The sequence below is a fragment of the Bufo bufo genome, chromosome 3, assembly GCF_905171765.1.
Source record: "Bufo bufo chromosome 3, aBufBuf1.1, whole genome shotgun sequence".
NCBI classification, from domain to species: domain Eukaryota; kingdom Metazoa; phylum Chordata; class Amphibia; order Anura; family Bufonidae; genus Bufo; species Bufo bufo.
Window position 1 is genome coordinate 602,577,496 of NC_053391.1, and position 26,690 is coordinate 602,604,185.

At 41.1% G+C, this 26,690-nt stretch overlaps 1 protein-coding gene across 1 annotated transcript in view; it reads left to right on the forward strand.

The window, feature by feature from the left end:
- The window catches only part of AGAP2 (ArfGAP with GTPase domain, ankyrin repeat and PH domain 2), a 366,570-nt gene extending 342,902 nt beyond the window's left edge, over positions 1 to 23,668 (forward strand). The window contains exons 12-17 of the mRNA XM_040425945.1: positions 7,749 to 7,892; positions 14,816 to 14,964; positions 15,895 to 15,985; positions 17,051 to 17,273; positions 20,619 to 20,874; positions 20,989 to 23,668. Coding sequence (XP_040281879.1) covers positions 7,749 to 7,892; positions 14,816 to 14,964; positions 15,895 to 15,985; positions 17,051 to 17,273; positions 20,619 to 20,874; positions 20,989 to 21,195 — 1,070 coding nt within the window. The 3' untranslated portion in view covers positions 21,196 to 23,668. The remainder of the gene's footprint in view (positions 1 to 7,748; positions 7,893 to 14,815; positions 14,965 to 15,894; positions 15,986 to 17,050; positions 17,274 to 20,618; positions 20,875 to 20,988) is intronic.
- The last annotated feature ends 3,022 nt before the right edge of the window (positions 23,669 to 26,690 follow it).

The following is a 26,690-nucleotide window of genomic DNA, read 5'->3' on the forward strand; positions in this document are numbered from 1 at the left end:
GCACATCTGGGATTACACGTGCATAAGTGACTGTCACATTTAGGCCATAAATACGGCTTTGGCATACTGGGGTGAAAAAAGCCTCTCATATACTGCACATCTGGGATTACACGTGCATAAGTGAGTGTCACATTTAGGCCAGAAATACAGCTTTTTGGTTACTGGGGTGAAAAAACCCTCTAATATACTGCACATCTGGGATTAGACAAGCATAAGTGACTGTCACATTCAGGACAGAAATACAGCTTTTTGGTTAGGGTGAAAAAAGCCTCTAATATACTGCACATCTGGGATTACACGTGCATAAGTGACTGTCACATTTAGGACAGAAATACAGGTTTTTGGTTAGGGTGAAAAAAGTCTCTAATATATTGCACATCTGGGATTACACGTGCATAAGTGACTGTCACATTTAGGACAGAAATAGGGCTTTGGCATACTGGGGTGAAAAAAGCCTCTCATTTACTGCACATCTGGCATTACACGTGCATAAGTGACTGTCACATTTTGGACAGAAATACAGCTTTTTGGTTTGGTTGAAAAAACCCTCTAATATACTGCACATCTGGGATTACACGTGCATAAGTGACTGTCACATTTAGGCCATAAATACGGCTTTGGCATACTGGGGTGAAAAAAGCCTCTCATATACTGCACATCTGGGATTACACATGCATTAGTGACTGTCACATTTAGGCCATAAATACGGCTTTGGCATACTGGGGTGAAAAAAGCCTCTCATATACTGCACATCTGGGATTACACGTGCATAAGTGACTGTCACATTTAGGACAGAAATACAGCTTTTTGGTTAGGGTGAAAAAAACCTCTAATATACTGCACATCTGGGATTAGACAAGCATAAATGACTGTCACATTTAGGCCATAAATACGGCTTTTTGGTTCCTGGGGTGAAAAAAGCTTCTGATATACTGCACATCTAGGATTAGACGTGCATAAGTGACTGTCACATTTAGGCCAGAAATACGGCTTTTTGGTTACTGGGGTGAAAAAACCCTCTGATATACGGCACATCTGGGATAAGACGTGCATAAGTGAGTGTCACATTTAGGCCACAAATACCACTGTCATATAGAGTAAAAAAAAAAAAATATAGTGCAATACCCTACATCAGGGTTTATATTGGCGGTTAATTATTTTTAACATACTTAACCACTTTTTCCTTTGCTTTGTGAACGCTAACTATGAGGCAAACATCAAAGAAGGGACGCGGTCATGGTGGTGGTGTTGGGGGAGCATCTGGTGCAGGGAGAGGACGTGGCCGTTCTGCCACAGCTACACGTCCTACTGAACCTACTACCTCAGGTCCCAGTAGCCGCCAGAATCTACAACGATATTTGGTCGGGCTTAATGCCGTTCTAAGGATGGTAAGGCCTGAGCAAGTACAGGCGCTAGTCAATTGGGTGGCCGACAGTGGATCCAGCACGTTCACATTATCTCCCACCCAGTCTTCTGCAGAAAGCGCACAGGTGGCGCATGAAACCCATGCCCATCAGTCTGTTACATCACCCCGTGCATATCGGGGAACCTGTCTGAGCCTCAAGTCATGCAGCAGTCTCTTATGCTATTTGAAGACTCTGCTGGCAGGGTTTCCCAAGGGCATCCACCTAGCCCTTCCCCCCCAGGGGTGGAAGACATAGAATGCACTGACGCACAACCACTTATGTTTCCGGATGAGGACATGGGAATACCACCTCAGCACGTCTCTGATGATGACGAAACACAGGTGCCAACTGCTGCGTCTTTCTGCAGTGTGCAGACCGAAAAGGAGGTCAGGGAGGAAGACTGGGTGGAAGATGATGCAGGAGACGATGAGGTCCTAGACCCCACATGGAATGAAGGTAGTGCCACTGACTTTCAGAGTTCGGAGGAAGAGGCAGTGGTGAGACTGAGCCAACGGCGTAGCAAAAGCGGGAGCAGGGTGCAAAAGCAGAGCAGCCGTCGCCAAAACAGTTCGCCTGCTACTGGCCACCGTCAACAGGGACCAAGCACACCAAAGGCAGCTTCAAGGAGTTCCCTGGCATGGCACTGCTACACACAATGTGCTGACGACAAGATCCAAGTGGTTTGCACGCTGTGCCATCAGAGCCTGAAGCGATTCATTAACGTTCTGAACCTTAGCACAACCTGCATGACCAGGCATCTACATGCGAGACACGGGCTGCAGTGGAGTAAGCACCTTCAAAACCAAGACCCTCCTGCTCCCTCTTCTGCTGCTGCCTCGGCCTCTTCCTCCGCCTCTGGAGGAACGTTGGCGCCTGCCCCCCAGCAAACAGAGGATGTGCCACCAACAACACCACCTCCGTCACCAAGCATCTCCACCATGTCACACGGAAGCGTTCAGCTCTCCATCTCACAAACCTTTGAGAGAAAGTGTAAATTCCCACCTAGCCACCCTCGATCCCTGGCCCTGAATGCCAGCATTTCTAAACTGCTGGCCTTTGAAATGCTGTCATTCAGGCTGGTGGAGACGGACAGCTTCAAACAGCTCATGTCGCTTACTGTCCCACAGTATGTCGTTCCCAGCTGCACAACCAAGTATCGGATAAAATCAAGTGTGCACTGCGCAACGCCATCAAACATACATTCTTGTACTCAAGTCAAGTGCAATGATTCTTTGTTTTCTTTTTTTTTTATTTGTCCCAATATTTTGGGGTCTACCTACCCCAATAATAAAAAAAAAAAACATTGTTGGCTACCTGCTCCTTCTCCATTGCTGCCTCCACCTACAGCACCACATTCACCGCCTCCTCAACCTCCGACTCCATATCCACCTCCTTCTCTGAGTTGCAGGTTAATAATTTGTAATTTTTAGTTATTTTATTTCATTTTAAGTTATTTCCCTATCCACATTTGTTTGCAGAGCAGTTGCCATGCTCTTAAGCACATTTTACTGTCTTTTACATCCCTCTAGCCTTTTCAAGGACTATTTTAGAGCCATTTTAATTTAAAAAAAGTGGCAATTTTAGTGCCCTAAATTAAAAAAATGGTTATTTTCAATTGTCGGGTGACATTTTACCATTTTTGGTGTATACAAACCCCTGCTGTGCCTGGGTGACAGGGGCCTAAATCTCTCAAAATCCTCTGTTGTATTGCTGGGTGACATGAACCCCCTTTTGCCATGAATGAACCCCTGCTGTGTCTGGGTGACAGGGGCCTAAATCTCTCAAAATCCTCTGTTCTATTGCTGGGTGACATGAACCCCCTTTTGCCGTGAATGAACCTCTGCTCTGCATTGCTGACAGGGGCCTAAATATCTTAAAATCCTCTGTTGTATTGATGGGTGACATGAACCCTCTTTTGCCGTGAATGAGCCCCTGCTCTGCATTGCTGACGGGGGCCTAAATCTCCCAAAATGCTCTGTTCTATTGCTTGGTGACATGAACCCCCTTTTGCCGTGAATGAACCCCTGCTCTGCATTGCTGATAGGGGCCTAAATCTCTCAAAATCTTCTGTTCTATTGCTGGGTGACATGAACCCCCTTTTGCCGTGAATGAACCCCTGCTGTGCATTGCTGACAGGGGCCTAAATCTCTCAAAATCCTCTGTTCTATTGCTGGGTGACATGAACCCCTTTTTGCTGTGAATAAACCCCTGCTCTGCATTGTTGACAGGGAACTAAATTTAGTGAAAACATCTGTTACTGATCGGAAGATGCGCGACTACAAGCGCACGCTGCTGATGGCATTCCCACCTGACAGCGGGGGCACAGTGAAAGCACAAGGCGAAGGCAGAGGAGGAGGAGGAAGAGGTCGCCAACGCAGCTGGGGCACCACCAGCATCTGAAAAGGCAGGGTTAGCATGGCCAAAATGTGGAAAAGCTTTGTCAGCCTTGGAGGTGCTGACCTGCCCTGCAGCCAGTGTATAGTGTGAACGTGTGTTTAGCACGGCAGAGAGCATTATCACAGGCCGCAGCCAATGTGGACAAGCTTACGTTTATTAAAATGAACCAGGCATGGATCCCACAGGACTTGTCCGTACCTTGGGCAGAATAGACATTTATACCAGCCTCAACCATTCATTCTTGTACTCAAGTGCACTTATTCTTTGTTTTATTTTGTTATATGTCCCAATATTTTGGGGATACCCCAATTTAAAAATTAAAAATAACACAAATCAGTGTTGGCTACCTATTCCTCCTTGACCGCCGCTTCCACCTACACCGCCACGTCAACCTACACCGCCACATCCACCCATCCACCACCTCCTCAACCTCCTACTCCTAGATCCAGATTGTTCATTCAAATTTTTCTGTATTTCATGTTATTTTAAGTTATTTCCCTATCCACATTTGTTTGCAGAACAGTTGTCATGCTCTTAAGCACATTTTGATGCCTTTTGCAGCCCTCTAGCCCTTTCCAGGACTTTTTTAGAGCCATTTTAGTGCCCAAAAGTTCGGGTCCCCATTGACTTCAATAGGGTTTGGGTTCGGGGTCAAGTTCGGGTCCCGAACCCAAACTTTTTTTTCAAGTTCGGCCGAACCTGCCGAACCCGAACATCCAGGTGTCCGCTCAACTCTATTTTTGACTATTACTAATTTAGAGATAAGGTGTATTAGATGACTGGCACAAAGTGAAAGTATGATTCACGCAGCTAGACAAACAGTTAACCCTTTGTGACAGACCAATATTTTGGTAATTAAGACCAATTGAAATTTTTTTTTTTTATCCTAAAATGAGTAAAATGCAATCATAACAAAATTGCCCCCAAATGTATACATAGCCTTTAAGTACATCAAAGAGATTACTTTGTATGCTATTATTAGTATGTAATGTATAGCTTGAAATCTGTAAGTGCAGGGTCCTGATGCCTGGTGTTTTTCTGTGGCTATTTTATATTTTGCACTATTAAGACACTAAATTAACAGTGAAAGCTGTTGCAATTGGGTGAAGGGTGTATTCTCATATATGTATACTTGTTCACAAGTTAGATGGTGGAGTCTCCACATAACTTCAGAATACGTTATTTTTGGTTAATTAGAAGTACTGTACAATTTAGTGTTGTCAAGATGCATCTCAATAAATTAGAATATCATTAAAAAGTTTATTTATTTTAGTAGTTCAATTCAAAAAGTGAAATTCATATATTATATAGATGCATTACACAGAGTGATCTATTTTAAGCATTTAATTATTTTAATGTTGATGATTATGGCTTACATCTAATGAGAACTCAAAAGTCAGTATCTTAGAAAATTATATAATACCAATTTAAAAAAATGATTTTAATACAGAAATATTGGCCTACTGAAAAGTATGTACAGTATATGCACTCAATAATTGGTCGGGGCTCCTTTTGCATGAATAACTGCATCAATGTGGCGTGGCATGGAGGAGGAAGCCCAGGTTGCTTTGATAGTGGACTTCAGCTTGTCTGCATTGTTTGGCCTGGTGTCTATCATCTTCTTCTTGATAATACCCCATACATTCTCTTCGGGGTTTAGGTCAGGCGAGTTTGCTGGCCAATCAAGCACAGTAATACTGTGATTATTAAACCAGGTATTGGTACTTTTCTCAGTGTGGGCAGGTGACAAGTCCTGCTGGAAAATGAAATCAGCACTTCCATAAAGCTTGTCAGCAGAGGGGAGCTTGAGGTGCTCTAAAATTTCCAGCAGATGACATGGCTCCTCAAACCATCACTAACTGTGGAAACTTCACACTGGACATGAAGCATCTTGGATTGTATGCTTCTCCACTCTTCCTACAGACTCTGGGACTTTGATTTTCAAATAAAATGCAAAATTTACTTTCATTTGAAAACAGGACTTTAGATCACTGAGCAACAGTCCAGTCCTTTTTCTTCTTAGCCCAGGTAAGACGCTTCAGATGCTGTCTCTGGGTGATGAGTGGCAGGACACAAGGAATGCGACAGTTGTAGCCCATTTCCTGGATACGCCTGTGTATGGTGGCACTTGAAGCACTGACTCCAGCCATAGTCCACTCCTTGTGAATCTCCCCCAAATTCTTCAATGGCTTTTTCTTGATAACACTTTCAAGGCTGCGGTTATGCCTGTTGCTTGTGCACCTTTTTCTACCACACTTTGTCCTTTCACTCAACTTTACATGAATATGCTTAGTTGAATACAACACTCTCTGAACAGTCAGGTTCATTAGCAATGACCGTTTGTGGCTTACCCTCCTAGTGGAATGTGTCAATGACTGTCTTCTGGACAACTGTCAAGTCAGCAGTCTTCCCCATGATTGCATAGTCTACTGAACCAGACTGAGGGACCATTTAAAGGCTTAGGTGTTTTGTGTTGATTAGCTGATTAAAGTGTGATACCATGTGAAAGATTTATCAGGACCGGCACTTTCTGCACTGGTCTTAATATCCCCTGGAGGATGTGCCTAATTTATGATGAGGTGTATATTTCGTTATAAATTAGGCTCATCGTCCCGCAGCCTGTGCGCCTAGAAAAAAATCTACGGCAGCTTCATTTGTACTAGAAAAATGGCGTAAACGAAGATGCATTTGTTGGGGTAGCTGACCATGTTCCCTTGTCACGCCCCATTTTTGGGAAAGTGGCAAGGACGGCGTAAAATCTGAGAGATGTTATAATATTTTTTAAAGTTGCAGCTAAAAAGCCACTTTTCAGACACAAGGGAGAAGATAAATCTTGCCCAATGAGTCTACAATTTTGAACTTTTTCACAATTTTCTAATTTTCTGAGATGCTGACTTTTGGGTTTTCATTGGCTGTAAGCCATAATTATGAACATTAAAATAAATAAACACTTGACATATATCACTCTGTGCTTAATGATTCTAATTAATATGAATTTTACTTTTTGAATTGAATTACTGAAATAAATTATTAGTTTGGCTCATCTTTAAATCTCCCGCTCAGAGTTTCAACTGTCTAACTATAAGACAGTATTAGAAAATGTGGGCTATTATTTCCATTTCACCCAGTGGCCCACCAAAAATTAATAATAAATGTATCTGGATAGAGGAAAAAGCAAAAGCATGACCACCTGTATAATGAGCTATTCCAAAAGGGAAATTTTGCTCTAGACATTTACGCTTTGATAAAGTCTTTCACTTGATTTGCCATTGTATTAGTTTTGGTATTAAAAACACAAATGTGCTCAGATGCAGCAGACTTCTACGACTGTCCCAATCATCTTAGTGGGGTCTGCAGAAATAAATGTATATGCCGCTTAAATTATTTTTTATTTTTACTATGAATCAGACTTATGGGAGAATACTTTTACGCTTTGTACTGCACCAATGCCACCATATGTTTTTAATATTATCAAATATGTCATATTTTCTTGTTATCCTGACACTTGAACTATGCAGGGGGTAAGCAGGAACTTGTCAAGGATTGGAAAGGGTTCAACATGAGATATGTAGTTATCAGTGAAGTGCACTCATAATAAAGTGTCCATAAAATGCAGAGTGCCCCATATCACTCCTAACAACAGGTTATGTTAGCAGTGCTATCCAAAATGCCACACTCTTGTGAATGCCCATGGAATGATGTGTACAGCATCAGATTTAGCCATTATATAGTTTGCCATATTCAACTATGCTAGTCAGTTTGTCTATTGCAGAATGTGAGTTTGGTTGAAATATAATGGGACACATAGTGTAAAATGGCCGTACAAATCATACTTTATTGATCTAGGTATTCTCTTAATATCTTTCTTCTATGATCCTATGATGAGCAGTTTGAGGCTAATAGTTAGTGAATGCTATGGATAAAACCCTATTTCTCTCAAAACAGAGAGCAGTTCTACTGGAGATGTGATTTCTAGTCCATCTAGCAACAAGGAGCCCCCACCCTCTCCAATGAGTGACAAAAAGAAGAATAGGAAGAAGAAGAACATAACTCCATCAAAGACAGAGGGCTCAGCAGGCCAAGCAGATGGTGAGTTCTCCACAGGTTTATGTATCGCTATATCAAGAAGTCACATTCCACAGAAACACATTATGATGGCTAGCGTGTTTCATGACATTGTGTCCACTGACCTCACAGAGTATATTCACAGTTCAGTCATAACATTAAAGGATTTTCGCGAAATTTTCATATTGATGATTTCTCCTCAGAATAGGTCATCAATATCAGATCAGCGGAGGTCCGTCTCCTGGCACTCCTGCCAATCAGCTGTTTCAAGAGGTCATGGTGCTCCAGGAATTTAGTGGTCTCTTCCTAGGCCAGTGACATCACAATTATTGGTCACGTGGCCAAGGTGCAGCTCAGTCCCATTGTAAATGGGTACAATGGACAGTGCTGTGCTTGGTAAGCTGTGAGGAGGCACTCACTGGAGCTCTGGTGAGTGGAACAATCACCCTCAAGCAGCTGATCAGCAGGGTTTGGATCCTCTCCGATTTTATATTAAAGACCTATCCTATGGTCAAATTTTGATCTGGGTATTTCAGAGGCTAAATCTACACCTTGAACTCAAGTTTTGCAGAGTGCATGGTCCATTTTTGATACTCAAAATGCAAACGTTTCAGGTTCGTTCAGTAGTGAACAGTGGTCAGTCTAGGTACTCTTACTGGTTTGCGGCTACTCAACTTCATATGCAGCAAGCTGTGATGCACTATGTGTACTTTCTATCATAGCCTACATTAACTTTTTCTACAACTTGTGCCACAGAACCTCTTCTTTGGGATCAGATTAGACGGGCTAGCCGTCAATGGGCCTTGGGCTCTCATTATCTGGTCACCCATTCACTGGATGTCCTTCCTTGGGCCACTTTTGGTAGGTAATAACCACTGCATACCAGGAATACCCCGGAAGACCTGCCATTTTAAAGATGTTCTGACCAAGTCGTCGAGCCATCACAATTTCAGATCTTTACAATTGACTATTTGTATGCCTTCAATACATCAACTTCAGGAACTGCCAGTTCAATTGCTGTCTAATATATCCAACCCCATGACAGTTATCATTGTAATGAGATAATCAATGTTATTTATAACACCTTTCAGGGGCATTAGACCAGGTTCACATTGGGTGGCAACCACACATGGCCGGGTTTATGCCTTCCCCCGGGAGCCAATGGCCACACTCTTTGCAAGTAAAGCCGAGGTTTTACATTCTACATTCGGCCTTTTTCCACTGTGGGTTTGTGGAGTTTCAGACGCATGTGGCAGTTTGAGCATGTAAACCCAACCTTAATGTTATGGCTGATCAGTGTATAGTTACAGTCACAAAGTCTAAGCTAAATCCATCCTGCCTTTGTCATTCCATTCTATAAAAACCTTATTTATCATACACCTTACTAAGAAAAATTACCTCCAGATTCCTTCTATTATTGCACATTTACAAAAGATAGCACTGTTGTTCAATAATTAACATAATATTCTTTAAAATAAGACCTCTTTTTGGAAAGTAAGGTAGCACCTCCTATCCACCAATGATTGATTTTGAACGCACTCATTCTTTTTAAAATGAAGGTCTGCTACTTTGCAGGTTTGTAGCTTGGACACAGAACTATGTAATACACAGTACAGCTTCTGAAGAACCTCTTTTTTTATGACTATGACACAATTGAATATCTCAGGAAAACAGACTTTCTGTAAAAGTGGTCTGCCATAGACTCCTTCTGTAGGAAGAGATATGTAATGTCAGAGGTAGTGCTAATTATCGTTGTATAATCATCAGGTTTTGACATCAGAACGTCATCTGTGTATAAATATTATTTACTGGCATGTTAGTGGAACATTTCCAAAAAAGGTAGGGTTTCCTAAGAATAAAAAGCAGATAAATATAAATCCTAGGTGTGTATGTCACGTTTATCTTTGTTTGTGGTCCTGCATGTTTTTCTATGGCTCATTATACTAGCTTCTCTATGCAGCTGGTGTCTGACTTCTTGCTTTCCTGTATGCTTTAATTCTGTCATTTTCTTCTTTTTTCTTCCGCCCTTTGTCCCCTCTGCTTCACTCTCCGGGACCACCCACCAGCCAAGCGCAAAATGTGGAAATTAAAAACATTTGGTAGTTTAAGAAATATTTATAAAACAGGTAAAGAACATATAATAATTTAGCTATGTCTTTGTTTCAACCTGGGTTCATTGGTGTAATGAGAAGACAGTACTTACCTCTGAGCATACTTACCAACATTGTAGTTGAAAAATTCAGGGCAGGTAAGCCCCACCCCAGGAATGCCCAAACCTGCTAAGGACTGCCCACATATGGGTGTGGCTTATGAAGGACCCACCCCTTTACAGCTCAGGATAGCCTAAATTTGCCAGGGCTGTCTCTGAAAAATTGGGGACCTAACCTGGAAATTTGGAACTGGTGTCAACTATGTTCTGGGTCATTTAAAATAAAACAAACCAGCAATGTAGCTTGTCTGATATTTCATAGATACTTATGCGATCACAGTGATGAAGTCAGAGATTTTGGATCACCGCTGATTTCCAATTAAAGATTTCTATGGTTTTGGTTTTACTTGAAAAATCAAAAGCACCCATAAAAACAATGAGTTATGAAAATGACTAGAAGCAGGAACGTGGCTATAGGGGAAGCAGGAGAAGAAGTTACTTTGGGGCCCGGAGTCAGAAAGGGCCCACCTAGGAGGAGGACAAAAAGATTTTATTGTCATTGCCCCCTCAACAGTATTATACAATGACATTATATACAGTGACAGTATATACAGTGTAGGAAACAAATGGAGCAGCTGCCGGGCCTGGTCTGAGAAAACCGGTCTGGCGGTGGTGTGGTTTACATTTGGGTCAGTATGCATTGTATTATGCTAACTTTACATGGTGGTTAGGTATAGCATGGTGTTATGTTCTGACCGTGTAGGATCAAGTGTCAGTAAGGCCTCATGCACACGACCGTTGTTGTGTTCCATTCCGCAAAATGGGGTTCCGTTGTTCCGTGATCCGTTTCCGTTTTTGTTTCCGTGTGTCTTCCTTTATTTTTGGAGGATCACCAGACATGAAGGAAAGTAAAAAAAAATCTAAGACAGGTTTGCCATGCAAATGATAGGAAAAAAACGGACGCGGATGACAATCTTGTGTGCCTCCGTGTTTTTTAGCGATCCTATTGACTTGAATGGGTCCGCGAACCGTTTTCCGCGAAAATAATAGGACAGGTTATATTTTTTTGACGGACTGGAAACACGGATCACGGACGCGGATGACAAACGGTGCATTAGCCGAGTTTTCAACGGACCCATTGAAAGTCAATGGGTCCGCAGAAAATCACGAAAAATGGCACAACGGACACGGAATAAAACAATGGTCGTGTGGATGAGGCCTTATACGGATACTGTGATATCCCTATACTGTGGTCAAAGTAACACCTTATATATGCACTGATTATACTAACCTATGGATATATGTTTCTGCACATGCACTTTATATAGATTAATTAAAGTTACCATACACCTGAAGCCCATGAGATTTTAAATGTTCTTAATTACGTGAAGCCAGATTTTTGTAATTATGAAATGTTTAATAAAAATGATGATTATTTGAATGCATATTCAGTGGTGGAATTACGGTTTGTGAAACTTTGATCCATATATTCTTTAGTATTGGTTCCAATTATTCTGATATTGGGTTGTAGATACATAGAAGGGGAAACGTTTATTGGTTGCCTCTGTATGCAAATCACCCAACTCATCTAAGGAGTTAAAGCATTACTTCTATGTAAGGAGCTCCCGTCATGCCCTTTCATCCTATAATCACTGGTGGTATACAGCGTCAGTGCCACAAGATCTTGCAAGTTATTGCATTGTCTTGCGGCTCTGGATGAAAACAATTCAGTATATAGTATATATAATATATATCTATGCCTCCCATGAAACATAATAAGCTTCACAGTGCTCTCTTCATGTACACTTACTTCCTGAAGCCTTTCTCTTCAAAATTAGATGGTTTCCACTGCAGACCTCTTCTTCCTTCTAATTCACCCACAGGCTTTCATTGCCTGTCAGATTACAGTTTCAGAGAAGCTACAGCCCAAGTTCTAGTCACTCAATGTACAGGTCATAATATACTTGTCATTCTTTTACCTTAAAATACAGAGAAAGAGAGACCACCTGCTTGAATCAGCGCTGATGCTGCTGTAATCATAGGACTTTATTAACTAGCAAGTTTTTTTTCCAGACACATGGACCGTTTGTTATTCCCTGTTTTGGGCAAGATGGTCAAGTTATTTTGACTATATCTCTTTCTTTTAACAAGAAAATGGTGCAGGGAGGCAGTCATTTCAGTCTTCTACCTCAATGATACATATTGAAATAAATTTAATGTGCAGCCTACAATTGAATGAAGCCGATAAACAGTGTGTAGACCACTTACTTTAATTGTAGATTAGATACTTGAATGATCACATATCCTAAGAGGTTTCAAATATTGGAGGCATCCTTTAAACCGCTATACCGTACCATTGCTCAGGTATGTCTGACAATGAATGGCCCATTATTTAGACTGTTGTATCATATTTAAAACAGAGCAGTGACAAGCAGTTGCACACATCCTACAGAGCCCTATCACTGTGGAAATCAGTGGTCATTTAAGATCACAGAGACTACTGTGACATATCAGATCAGGTTAATTGTATCTTCGATTTAGGAAATAAATTTATTTTCTAGACGTAAATAAAAATGTAATACTTAAGCACATTGAAACATTTTATATGTACCATTTACATTTCTATATCATTTAGCCAGTACATGCCAGGTATTGGAACATTATGGGAGGAGAAGGCAATGTTTAGAGGCACAGCTTGAATGTTTTTATGGTCTTGTTTTCTATATATAATCATCATGGACTGATTTTTTATTTTTTTGTAAATGTCATAAACTTGCCTTCAAAAAATCATACACTAGTGAATAAATGGTACAACCCTTCTAATGTAGCTAAATCCAAAAGTTTGATGTTGCTATAATGGTGAACTAATTCACACAGACTCCTATATTTCAATCTATAAAAATACCCAATAATAACTTTCTCAGATGGGATAGTTGCTTAACAAGTGTAAGTCTAGGCAACAGTATTGATAAGCAGGCTCAAATAAACCCTCTGTGCAGGACATTTTGTGAAAATAACCAAAATGCATTAGCTGTACTGGCTCTGCGTTGAGTCTCTGATCTGTATTTCTTCCGTATGCTATTTGAAATCACAGACTGCACATAAAACATTGCAGTAAAACCTTATAGTAGTATGCATGAGCCCAAATTTACAGCAGTATGCAAGAGTCTATGCACATTGGGACGCTTCTAGGTAATAATTTTTATGGACAGGCTGGAAAACTGGAATTAATCATTAAGATAATTAGTAATATATGTCTACAGCTCAGATACTTATAGACACAGCAACTGCATCTGCTGTAAACTTTCCCTCTAACTTCCAAGAAAATCACAGGCACATCATTTTTTTTTTAGAGAGTAATAAAAAGTTCCCTATTTTTACGTACTATCATTTTACACACAGTTGGCAACCTTAGCTAACTATGCACAATAAATATCATACAATGACAAAGTAATACTAAATTATAGTATCCGGATAATATTACCATATTGTGCATAAATAACATCAGCATACAGTACTCAAATAGCAGTGGCACATAGATTACAAGCAATAGCACTAAACAGTGCAGAAAAAAACTTGAGCCAGAATTCTGGTGCACATACTGTGTACCACATTTATTTAAAATGTTTTCTGAGACTTTTATACTGATGACCTATTCTCTGGATAGGTCAACAGTATCTGATCAGTATGGGTCTGACAACCGGGACCCCCATCGATCAGCGGTTTGAGAAGGCACCAGCGCTGGCAGCAGCACCACGGCCTTCTCTCAACTCACCAAGCACAGCATTGTATAGAAGTTGTGGTTGGTATCGCACTCAATCCATTTAGTTCAACTGAGCTGAGCCGTACCCAGGTCATGTGACCAATGAATGTAATGTCACTGGCCTAGGCTAAGCTGTGATAAGGCAATGGAGCTACTGTGAGTGCTGGTATCTTCTCAAACAGCTGATCAGCAGTGGTCCCAAGTGTCGGACCCCCACCAATCAGATACCAACATGTCCTGAGGATAGCTCACTAGTATAAAAGTCTCGGAAAGTCCCGGACGTCAGAGTAGGGGTTGGGCTTTAGCAGGAAAGCAGTGTGGCTTAGTGGGAAAGACATGGTTTAAGATGCAAAATTTGCTCCAAAATTGCACCAAAATTTTAGCACAAAGTTTGCCAACCAATATTTTGGTTATAACAATGCACCAGATTTTAAATACAGTGTGACAGTTTGATAAAGTTGATGCATATTTAGACTACTTGTCTAAATACAGTGTTAGACTGGGTAAGTAAATCTCCCCCATTATATTGAATTAAAGGAAATTTGTCATCAGAAAATGACCTATTGTTTAAATCAAGTTTTTATGTTAAAGTACTATTTTCGAATATTGTTGGCTTTTTTTTTAAATATTTCATGTCACTATCTATATTAAAAAATGATAAAATCCTGTCATTGTCACACTGGCCACTAATCCTAATAATACCCTGACACATCCTGTTCTTTATATATCTGTTTTTATCAGTCACCTAATTATCATCTCAGGCAGGATTACAATGGAAGATAACACCTATAACTAGATAACTCATGATCCACCAATCACATTAGTTCATAGTCGCAACTTATTTACTACCCCTCCCCTGTACAATGACCTCTGCACAGGTCACAGAGCATGCCTAGAAACTCTCCCATAGAAGTCAGTGAGATTAGTTATGCACTACTTTTAACAATAATTTCAAGTAAGATGTCAGTTTACAAATACAGTGATTGGGATTTGTACTGCTGGCTAGTGGCTAATCTTTTCCCTTGTATCTTGTAGAAGAGAACTTTGAGTTTATCATTGTATCTAGTACTGGTCAAACATGGCACTTTGAGACCAGCAGCTTTGAAGAAAGGGATTCTTGGGTTCATGCTATAGAGAGCCAGATTCTTGCAAGTCTTCAGTGCTGCGAAAGCAGTAAGAATAAGGTAAGCCTTCAAAATTGTGATATCTAGTTTCTTTTTCTCAACTTTACACAAATAGAAAGATTACATAATTTACTGTTTTACAGATTAATGCATTTCTTATTTGTTAATTAGGAAAAACTGAATTCACAACCAGTTTTTATTTGTATATATGTTTATTTGTATTTTTATATATAATCAATTTTTTTTTTTAAATCTAGCATTTTGTATCCACAGTTCCTATGCAGGACTACATGTATGTGTCTCCATAGTCTTCAAACCCTGTAAAATCTAAATCCGCAGTTATACTGCCATCCATCTGTATCCCACTTTTTGCTAATGTCTCAAATGTTACACTAAAGTGTAACTGTTGTTTCATTTTATTTTTAATATAGTCCAGGGACAGGGATGTTGTACAGTTTTGTAATGTACTTTATTAGGGAAAGATGTTTCTTTGTACTAGAAAACAAGTTGCGAAGAGTCTTTTTAGCAAAGCTCTAATAGAGTCTGTCTTCAGTTCTACTAAATGCTGAAGACTCCTGTGTGTAACAGGCTTCCAGCCGCCTCTTGCCACTACCCCAGTCCCTGACTATGTACATGTCCACTATCACTGACCATCACCCTGTCTATCTGACTTGTTACACACAGACATCTTCAGCACTCATTAGAACTGAAGACAGATTCTCCTTAGTAAGGCTCAGCTACAGCTTTGCTAAGAAAACCCTTTACACCCTGTTTCTCTAGTCCAAAGAAACATCTTTACCTAATCAAGTATATTGCAAAAATGTTTAACATCCCTGTCCCTGGAGTATATTAAAAATAAAACAAACAAGAGTATCCTCAGGGTCCAAGTCCATGAGATTCCCACTGATGTTTTCTTCCGAAAATGTCTTTGGGGCATGTCAGCGGAAATTTTAATTTTCTAATGAACACATTACATGTATGTCATTTCAGGCCCGCATGGATAGCCAAAGTGAAGCTGTAGCTATTCAAGCTATCCGGAATTCTAAAGGGAATAACTTCTGTGTAGACTGCAATGCTCCAAGTATGTGGCTTTTTTATTTACTGTTAAAGAGACTTTCTGACTAAGCTTGAAGACTTCTTGTATTGAAACCTTGTTAGCACAGTAGGAGCCCCTGGCTAATTTCTTACATGGTGCCGCCCAGGGATTTAACTATTTGAGATCCTGAGGTTGGACTGTTTTATAGGTACCAGCTGGTACCAAACCGGACTTCGTATTGCTATTTTAAAAATACAGATGTGATTACCAAATTAATTCACTGAAGTCTCACACAACTTTGGCTGAAACTAATTTCTCCTACATGAAGGCAATACATTTTAATGCTGTACGCGGACACAACATAAAAACCGAAGTGTCTAAACAAATCTCTGATCCGAAGCTTGATTCGCTCAACACTAGCGATATGCCCCCAATGTCTGAGATGAGACAACCTCTTTAAATTGGGGGCACATTGTCTGCAAGTTGTCACAAATATTGTATATTTTCAGTTGGAATGTCGACCAGTTCATCAGCACTAGGCTTTCAGTTCTTAATTGCCATAAAGATTAAGTAGACAAGATTAGTAGACAATTTTGTTAATTTTGGAAATTAATTAAAGGGGTTTTCCCATCTCAGACAATGGGAGCACATTGCTAGTATCTACACCGAGAACGGAGCCCCGAAAGTTGTAGAGGGTGCACTGCACATGCACAGCCACCCTCCATTTTCTATGGGGCTGCTGAAAATAACTGAGCACTAGCTTGGCTATTTCCGTTGGCCCTATAGAAATGAATGGGAGCAGTGGCCGCGCAAGTGTGGGGTGCTTCCATTCAGTACTATGGGGAGAACGCTTGGAGGAGGCCGGACCCGGGGAGACCTGTGGTCCTCCTGCCACCACCTTCCGTTCTCGGTGTACTGTAGTTGCAGGTCCCAGAGGTGGGACCCACACCTATCAGACAATGGGGGCATATTCTAGCAATATGCCCCCATTCTCTCAGATGGGAATACCCCTTTAAGTATTTCAATACACAACTACAGATGTTACAAATATGAACTTGACACTTCAAAATGTTTGACGTTTCTAACATCATAAATATCTGTATCCACTAGATCCCACCTGGGCTAGTTTAAACCTGGGAGCCCTGATCTGCATCGAATGCTCAGGAATCCATCGGAACCTTGGTACTCATCTGTCACGTGTGCGCTCCCTGGATCTGGATGATTGGCCTCTTGAGCTGACACTCGTTCTAACTTCTATTGGCAATGAAATGGCCAATAGCATCTGGGAGATGACAACTCGGGGTCGAACTAAACCAAACCCTGACTCCTCAAGGTAGAGTGCTTAGTCTACTACAAAACATAGGCCTCTTTGTCATATTTTTGTCTGTCCATGCACCAGAAACTCAAATGTATACTAGATGAGCTGGCATGGATTTGAACTATAATTTACACTAATTTCTGGTGTAAAGAGTGTAAAGAGCACTTATTAAGACCAGCATTTTAGATGCTTGTCTTAATAAGTCCTGTACTTGGCAGTGGATCTGCCGGAGTTATAAAGAGGCGCAGGCCTCTTCATAACTTCGGTGGATCCACTGCTGCTTCTAAATGTAGCACAGATTCCTAGCTTTGTTGCATTTAGACCATTTTCTACGCCTAAAACAGGCATAGAAAATGGTAACTGAGACTTGCCTGCCGGCCCATCCCCTTCCTCACCTATGCCACGCCCACTTTTATATACCTGTCGTGAGCAGGGAGAAGTCGCAGATTCTAAAATGCCAGTCTTAATCTTAATAAATGTGCCAGAGTATTTTTTAATATAGATAATGAATTGGGATATTAATTTCACCAAAAGAGCTTAAAAATACACTCACTGACAAAAAAAATTATGCACCAAGAAGGAGTTGTAATCGAATCGAATGTAAGAATGTAATGATGATATATCTAAGCAAATTAGAGCAAAAAGATAAGTTTATTGAGTAAAACTGTACAATTAAAAGGAGGCTATAGGACTATGTTGGGCCACCTTTAGCCTGGATACAAGATGAGATATGGCAGGACATGGAGGCATACAGGTATTGTTTGGTATTCTGCAGCACATTTGCCCACAGATGTTGCAGCTGGGCCTGTAGATCCTGCGCACTCATAGGTTGCTGAAGTTGGCGTCCCAGCTGGTCCCATAAATGCTGGCTTGGCGATAAATCTGGTGATCGGGCAGCCAAGGAAGAAGTGTTGCAACCTGGTGGAGACATTCCTGAGAAACCCTTGCTGTGTGTGGGCAAGCATCACTCTGGTGAAACAGGCAATGAAATGTGGCGGCTTGATGTCCTGCACATATCGCTGAGCTGTTAGTGTCTCTCGTATCACTAGTAATGGTGGCCGACTGTTGTATGTGATGGCTCCCCAGATCATCACACCAGCAGCTGGGGCAGTGTGTCACTCCACAGCAAAGGCAGGACTTAAAGCGCTCACCATGAGGCCTCCATACTAGAACCCAACCGACAGAACCTAAGTTACTGTAATTGCTACAGATGATACAGTTCCAGTCTGTAGCAGTCCAGGATTCTCATTCACAACACCACTGCAAATGAAGGTTATTGGGCTGGCTGTCAATGGCAGAACACATAATGGGCGCCGTAATACCAGGTTTCTGTTTGCTAAGTGCCTGGAAATGGTCTAGGCAGAGACATGGCTGCATAATGAAGGTGCCACCTGTGTCTGGATGGTGGACAATGAAACTGTGGGAGTTGCTCCAGCTTGTCAGCAGATCAGAGGATCCTCTCTGGTGGTGGTCTATCTAGACCAGTGTTTCCCAACCAGTGTGCCTCCAGCTGTTGCAAAACTACAACTCCCAGCATGCCCGCACAGCCAAAGGCTGTCCGGGCATGCTGGGAGTTGTAGTTTTGCAACAGCTGGAGGCACACTGGTTGGGAAACACTGGTCTAGACCAGGGATCAGCAACCTCTGGCACTCCAGCTGTTGTGAAACTACAATTCCCAGCATGCTCCATTCATTTCTATGAGAGTTCTGAGAAGAGCAGAGCAAGTATGCATGCTGGGAGTTGTAGTTTCACAACACCTGGAGTGCCGGAGGTTGCCTACCCCTGGTCTAGACCATCCAGGGCCTGTTTCCCCTGTGTGAATGACCTCACATAACCACTGCTCCCAACACCTCCTAACAGCTAGGTCAGAACTGCCTAGATTGCAGGCAATTAGCTAAATCAGCCATTTGGCTTCTCTACGTCCAATAATGCAATCCCCTTTCAAACTCTGTCAACTGGGAAAAATGTCTTTCAGTGCTTTACAGAAGAATGTCTAGCAGTCAACAATCTCTCACCAAGAGGTACACTAATCATAAGTAGTCTCTGAGAGTCTTTTTATAGGGCAGCAGGGGAATAATAATAATATTTATATAGCGCCACCATATTCTGCACCGTTTTACAATTTAGAGGGTTCAGACATAACAAAATTACAGGGTATCAAACAAGTTAAACACTAGGAGTGAGGGCCCCTCTCACAAGAGCTTACAATCTATGAAGGAATGGGGGTGACACAAAAGGTACTGTAAAGTTGGTTGCTTTACAATGCGGTCCAGCCACCTATGTACTAAATAGAGTTGTACAGGCCAAGCTGGTTTGGGTGTGGGCAATACTGTTAGAAGAAGGTGTTCAATACAGAATAAGGGTTGGGGGAGAGGGGTTACTAGGGGAAGAATCAGTTTACTTAACACTATAAGCCTGATTGAAAATATGTATTTTTAAGGCACTTTTGAAGCTTAAGAAGTTGAGAATTAACCAGATTTTCCGGGAAAGTGCGTTCCAGAGAGCCGGTGCAGCTGGAAAAAACTTTTGAAGACGGGAATAAGAGGCTCAAATTATGGAGGATGTTAATTAGATCATTGGCAGAACGGAGAGAGTGCGAGTAAGGTGGTAGACGGAAATGAAGAAGGAGATGTATGGAGATGTATGGAGGTGCAGCACTGTGGAGGGCTTTATGGGTGAGGGTGAGAAGTTTGAACTGGAAGAAATGGGAAGCACTTTTACACCTTCTTGTGGCTAGACAGAGTCTAATCATACCGCACCTGTAATCCTTTACATATCTGACACAGTGATGGTCAGTTCGCAGTGTTCGCCAGCGAACACATGCGGGCTGCCATCTTTAGTAAGGTATACTCACCCATCCGGCGATGCACAGGTAAGCTCTTACCTGTGCCGCGAGCCGGTCTGAAATCAAATGCGGTCATCGGGAGAAGGCAGTTCCGAGAACAGCCCATTGAAGGCCCCTGGCGGCTGTTCTCGGAACTGCCTGCTCCCGGTGACCGCATTTGATTTCAGACCGGCTCCCGGCACAGGCACAGGTATAGGCTTACCTGTGCATCGCCGGACGGGTGAGTCTAACTTACTAAAGATGGCAACCCGCATGTGTTCGCTGGCGAACACTGCGAACTGACCATCACTGATCTGACATAACTGCATGCCAAGTCTTACAGCAATTCAATATTTTTACCTGGTGCATTATTTTTTTTTGTCAATGAGACTATGTTTAAAACACTGTAGGAATTTCGGCTATACAGTGGGTCATTTTCATGAGCTACACTGGAAAAAAATAAGTCAATATGGAATAAATTATGATTATTCTTTAAAGTCTTCAATCTTATTTCTGTGGTTCTATTTATTATTTAGGGAGGAGAGAGAGTCATGGATAAGAGCAAAGTACGAGCAGCGGTTGTTTTTAGCTCCATTAAAAAGCCCTGGTATCCCATTGGTGAAGCAGCTCTTCAAAGCAGTTCAAGACAAAAACCTTGCCAGTGTCTTACTTCTCCTTGCCCATAGCAACAAGGAGCAGATCAACAGTGCCACAGGAGACAGAGAAAGGCGTACCACTCTTCATTTGAGCTGTGAGCTACCACATGTGGTCATCACACAACTGCTTGTCTGGGTGAGGCTTTATCTTACAATGATAATTTAACATTTTTCACTAAGACACAAAAAGTATTATTGTGTTAGCCGCAAAAACATCACATTGACTTACTGTATCTTATTCCTTTTACAGTATGGCATTGACGTAAAGGCCAAGGACATTAATGGTCACACTGCCCTCTTCTATGCTAGAAGAGCTGGAAGTCAAGAGTGTGTGGACATCCTTCTCCAACATGGGTGCCCCAATGAGCCAACAAGTTCTATGAGTACCCCTATCCTTAGGAGAAAAAGCAGTTGTACCAGCATTATAAGAACTGATTCCCGGACTGCCCTTGTATAGCCAGCCATATCATTCACTGGCATAAGAAAGCTGGCATTAGATCAATGACTGTTGCCAGTGGAAGCTTGTCTGGTTGTTCTTCCATGCTAATGTGTAATTTGTCATACAAAAAAAAAAAGCAAGAGTCCAATGTATATACTGATGGTGTATGTATATTTTGAAAGATGCATTTGGATTAATGCCAGCCATCTCAATGATATTTCCCCATTGTAATGTTTTCAGCTTACCCCCCTCCACCCTTGTTGCTGTGATCCAGCATAGCAGTATTCAATGCCTTAATTCTTTCAGAACTGAAAGAACAGTAAAACTGAACAGTCCCCTTTCTTCAATGTTTACAGCAGGCAATCCTAGCTAAACATATGCGCAATGCACCAGTGTAACAGCCAGATTCAGTGGTCAAGGTGGGCATTTTTATACATCGTAGATTACTGCTATCTCTAAGAATGTATGAATAGGTGCGGAGGAGAAAAAGCAAGGAACATACTATCTAAATTCTTAGGCTCCTAAAGGTTTGCACTTTTATAGATGAAACAAAAAGAAAATTATGTAATGTAATACCGTGTATCATAGATGAAGACCAAACTCAAAAATATTCCCACTTCTCCTTGAAGAGACCCAGTTGGTTATGGAAACTTTTTTGCAGACAATGCTCCATGGGAGAGAAGATTGCAGATTAGCTCATGTAAGTCAAACCAGAGACTTCTTCAAACTGAGGAGTGTCTTCATTTTCGAGGACTCTGTGGTTTGCATATCCTAAACTAGTTTTCAGAAGAAAATGATTTAGGCCGACTCTGATGGTCACAATAGTAATGGAATCATGATCATACAATAAGACATAATTTTCCACCCCACACGACTCCACATATTTTGTAGCCATCCGCTAGATAATTACCGAAAATGCACTTGTGAATATATCATTTTATTCCCTATGTGCCATGATATAAAGACTCTACAAATACTTTATGTGAAGGACGTTTATTTTGCCATGGATTTCATATAAATTCTTGAGTAAAAAACAATGTGTGCCTCCTAATAAAATCAGAGGCAAAAAAAGGTACAGTCAGAGGTGTAACTTGAAGCTATTGAGCCACAATACAAAATCTGCAACAAGACCCCCCACCTGCCATGTGCCATTTATAACACTTGGGATCCTTCGGCACGAGGGTGTGAAATCAACTGCTACGGTACTTCTGCACCCCCATATAGATACATCACTGGGTACAGTTAGGATCCATAGCAGGCCAGGGGTACCCCATTATAGACTGTATTACATGCATCCCTAATATGACAATGTGCTTTGGCTTTATACAATGAAATTATGGATTATGTCAGTAAACAGTAACTAAACTTTTAATCAAGTATTTTTAAAATGTCCCAAATGCCCTAAAAATAAATTGCCAGGATTATCTGGGAGGAGCGGCTCCTGCCTGTGCCTGCTTTACTAAGCTAAGAGCTGACATGCAGGACATTTAGCTTTGCGAAGCAGGCACAGGCAGGAGCCCACTACGCTCAGCTAGTCTATCTTTAGTAAAAAGTCAAAATCAATAAATTAAGTGTATTAGAAAATAATATTTTTAGGCAATTTGGAACATTAAAAAAAAAACTTGCTTAAAAGTTTAGTTACTCTTTAATGTCCAATATTGTACTCCCATTAAGAACGTCAAAATTGTAGCAAGTATCAATGCCTAAGGTGCTCACATTATTTAGACTGAATTGCACTTCTCTGGTGGTGCATCATCTCCAATGAAGACAAAGGATTGGAAATGCTGAAATTCAACATTCCTGATCCTCTTTTCTCACCAACATCGGTCGAATATCTAATGTACATTACATGGTTAGTTGGTCAGTTCCACCTCAATCGACATGTTCACCTGACCTTAATCTACTGTGTATGGCCACCTTGACAGACTATATCAATTGAAGGCCACAGAAGAATACTGAAGACAGCATGTGGTCTGTAGGCCAGATGTAGACTTCTGCATGAGCATACTGTAAATACCATGATGGCTGAACCATAGTCATGGTTACAGTATCCCTTAGATAGGCATAGTGTCTGCAAGTTACCAATAGAGCTGACACCTATAGTGCCAAAACGTGCAAAAGGCTGACGTGAGAGTGTCAAGGGTCTGTCCCTTTATTGTGTAGCCCTGCACATTTGAAAGGTCATTGAGCATTGTTATGTTACGTATTTATCCTAGAGACAAGTTCTAACTAAAAATCTTGGAAGAAATTAGCAACAAAGGAATTCTTGACCAAATTCTACATTTTTCCATTTTGGTTTTATTCATAGATTGACACGTTGCTTTCTGGAGCTTCTGTCAATACAAGTAGTACTGTACATATTAGAGGGGTTTGTACAATTGCCACTGCCACTGCCAGTGCTACTTTCACACTAGCGTTTTGGCTTTCCGTTTGTGAGATCCGTTCAGGGCTCTCACAAGCGGTCCAAAACTGATCAGTTTTGCCCTTATGGATTCTGAATGGAAAATTATTGGCTCAGAATGCATCAGTTTGCCTCCGATCAGTCTCCATTCTGCTCTGAAGGCGGACACCCTGCCTGCAGCGTTTTGCTGTCCGCTTGACGAAACTGAGCCAAACGGATCCGTCCTGGCACATAATGTAAGTCAATAGGGACGGATCCGTTTTCTATGACACAATCTGGCACAATAGAAAACGGATCCGTCTCCCATTGACTTTCAATGGAGTTCATGACGGATCCGTCTTGGCTATGTTACAGAACAAATGGATCTGTCCATGACGGATGCATGCGGTTCTATTATTGTAACTGATCCATTTTTGCAGATCCATGACGGATCCGCACAAAACGCGAATGTGAAAGTAGCCTTATTTGCTTCAGATTTGTCCCGCATTAGCACATATTTCTACACAGAACATGTAACACCTCATCCTAGGCTTACATCATAGAACATTCAAAGGTTATGTTCAGCAGTATGTTCTAAGCATATGCAGCTGTGAAATAATGCATACTGGCCAAAAGTAAGCCGACTTGTATGCCACCAATACTTCCAGAAAGAGAAGCAACAGGATGAAATCAGACACACTTTTCATGAATACAACACCTTTTTAAATAGACATTGTCTTCTTCCACCACTATTGATCATCTATTCTCATTTGGATAAGTCTTGTCTGGCCATATATTATAGTACATGCATAGAATGAATGGGTCTACCATACCGGGAGCTGCTCTTCCATAGGGCATTTGGGAAGGATATGTCTTTGTGAGACAACCCCCTTTAAGTCAAACTGTAGCTATATTTATATTAAAGGGGTTCTACAGTTTGTTTTAACTGATGATCTATCCTCTGGATAGATCATCAGCATCTGATCGGCGGGGGTCCGACACCCAGGACCCCGCCGATCAGCTGTTTGAGAAGGCAGCGGAGCTCCAGCAATGTTGCGGCCTTCTCACTGTTTACCGCTGGCCCAGTGACATCACAACTAGTATCAACTGGCCTGGGCGGGTCTAAGCTTGAATGGAGATTCAAGTGAACAGAGCTTAGCCCCGCCCAGGCCAGTTGATACTAGTCGTGACGTCACTGGGCCAGCGATAAACAGTGAGAAGGCTGCGGCGCTGCTGGAGCGCCGCAGCCTTTTCAAACAGCTGATCGGCGGGGGTCCCGGGTGTCGGACCCCCGCCGATTAGATGCTGATGATCTATCCAGGGGATAGTAGATCATCAGTTAAAACAAACTGCAGAACCCCTTTAAGTTGACCCTAGTTACATTTCTTTAGTCATGTGTTCTAAGTTTATGTTCTTTTATTTCTTTTATAAAAGTGTCACTACCAAAACTGACATGATCACCTAAATAGGGATATGATTAGCAAGGATATACATCCAGTTGAAATGAAGATATATTTTTTAAATCAGCCCTCAGGCCTACACAGTTTTGGGTGCTTAGCACTTGAAGGTATGAGTAAAGAGTGTTGTTTTTTAATCCAAACCTGTTTCTATGTCAAATTTAAAAAAAAAAAAAAAAAAAAGATATAAGATGTAAAAGTAGACAGCTGAAACCCAGAAACAGTTGTGAACTTGTTTTTGCCGTGCACATGGTTAACGGTATTTTTTGTGATCTTCTGGGATAGCTGTTTAATTTATTGACTTATTAGAGCTATAGGGTATTGGTTGGGTGTTTTTACATTTTGCGTGCAGTATGGCAGCTTCACAATGCAATCTTTACAAATCGTATATAATGTCCTGTGTAAGGCAGTTGTATGTTGTTTGAGAAGTGGAGATGAAGACTATATTAAACATTGCTATTGTGTTTTTACATTTTTGGTCATTTACTGTACCTGTGATCTAGCTCATTCACTATTCATTGTGTTTAATTTGCAATTTCATATTTTTTTTACTCTTGTTTTGATATATTGTTTATGATACATTTGGGGTACATGCCATGTAGAAGTACTGTATCCTTCCTGGTTTGAACTTAAATGTGACCATTTGGATTGTGGAGGAATATATTTCACGAGCAGATTTATCCCATTTATAGATAATTCCCCTAAGTAGACTATACCTCATAAAATAAATCTTTACTGAAATACATGTATAATGCATTTAAACCCCACACAATGTTTGGAGTTAGGCATTACTAACTTTATGTTTTAACTTATGTCTTTTTATTGCAGGTTATCTCATATGTTAATATCCATTTGGCCTAAAACAGAACCTTACTGAGCCTATTTATACAGTGACCATGTTTTAAATCTTGACCCGTAGGCAAGAAATCGAATCACATCTAAAATGAGAATGTCAAGATCTTGTTAGAAGATATCAACTAGTAGTAGATTAAAGTGTTATATCCATGGTTTAATAAATATATGGCAGATTGTGATTATTCCTAAGAAAATTAGAGTGAATTTCCACATTTTACCACCATCTTTAGGCTCAAAATTCTCTGCTTAAAATATCTTTATAGTGGTTGGAGCTGTGTTTTTTTTTTGTTAGGGGGCTGCCACAGGTCACAACTGTGCTGCATTTTTGATGTGAAAAAAAAAAAAAGGCTCCAAAAAAACGCAGGCAGCTTTTGTAACGATAAAGCTGTTTTGATGATATGTTTTCTTCCAGTGAAGGGAAAACACACAGCAGACCTAAATTACCATAATGTAAATCTATTTTGTAATTAAAGGATAACTGTCATATTTTCATCAAAAAATCAATTTTAGCATATGTTATATTATGCATAAAGCAATCTTTAGTTTCTTCACTTACCACTGTTTTCCTTGAGTTTTCCCCTTAGTTACGGCTGTTTTGAATCCTACATTATGAGGATCTTCTCAAGATGGCTCCTCTGCCAGTTCTCTGAGGCCAAAACTGCATTCCCTCAGGTCACATACAAACTTGCTGTAGCCAGCAGCTTCCTGCCAGCCAATCAAATTGGATTACTGAGAGACACGCCTCCTCACTCTGAAGCCTCATGCAGGCATGCAATGTGAAGGACCGCCCCTCTGTCTTCCTAGCCGGAGACAGATGAGCC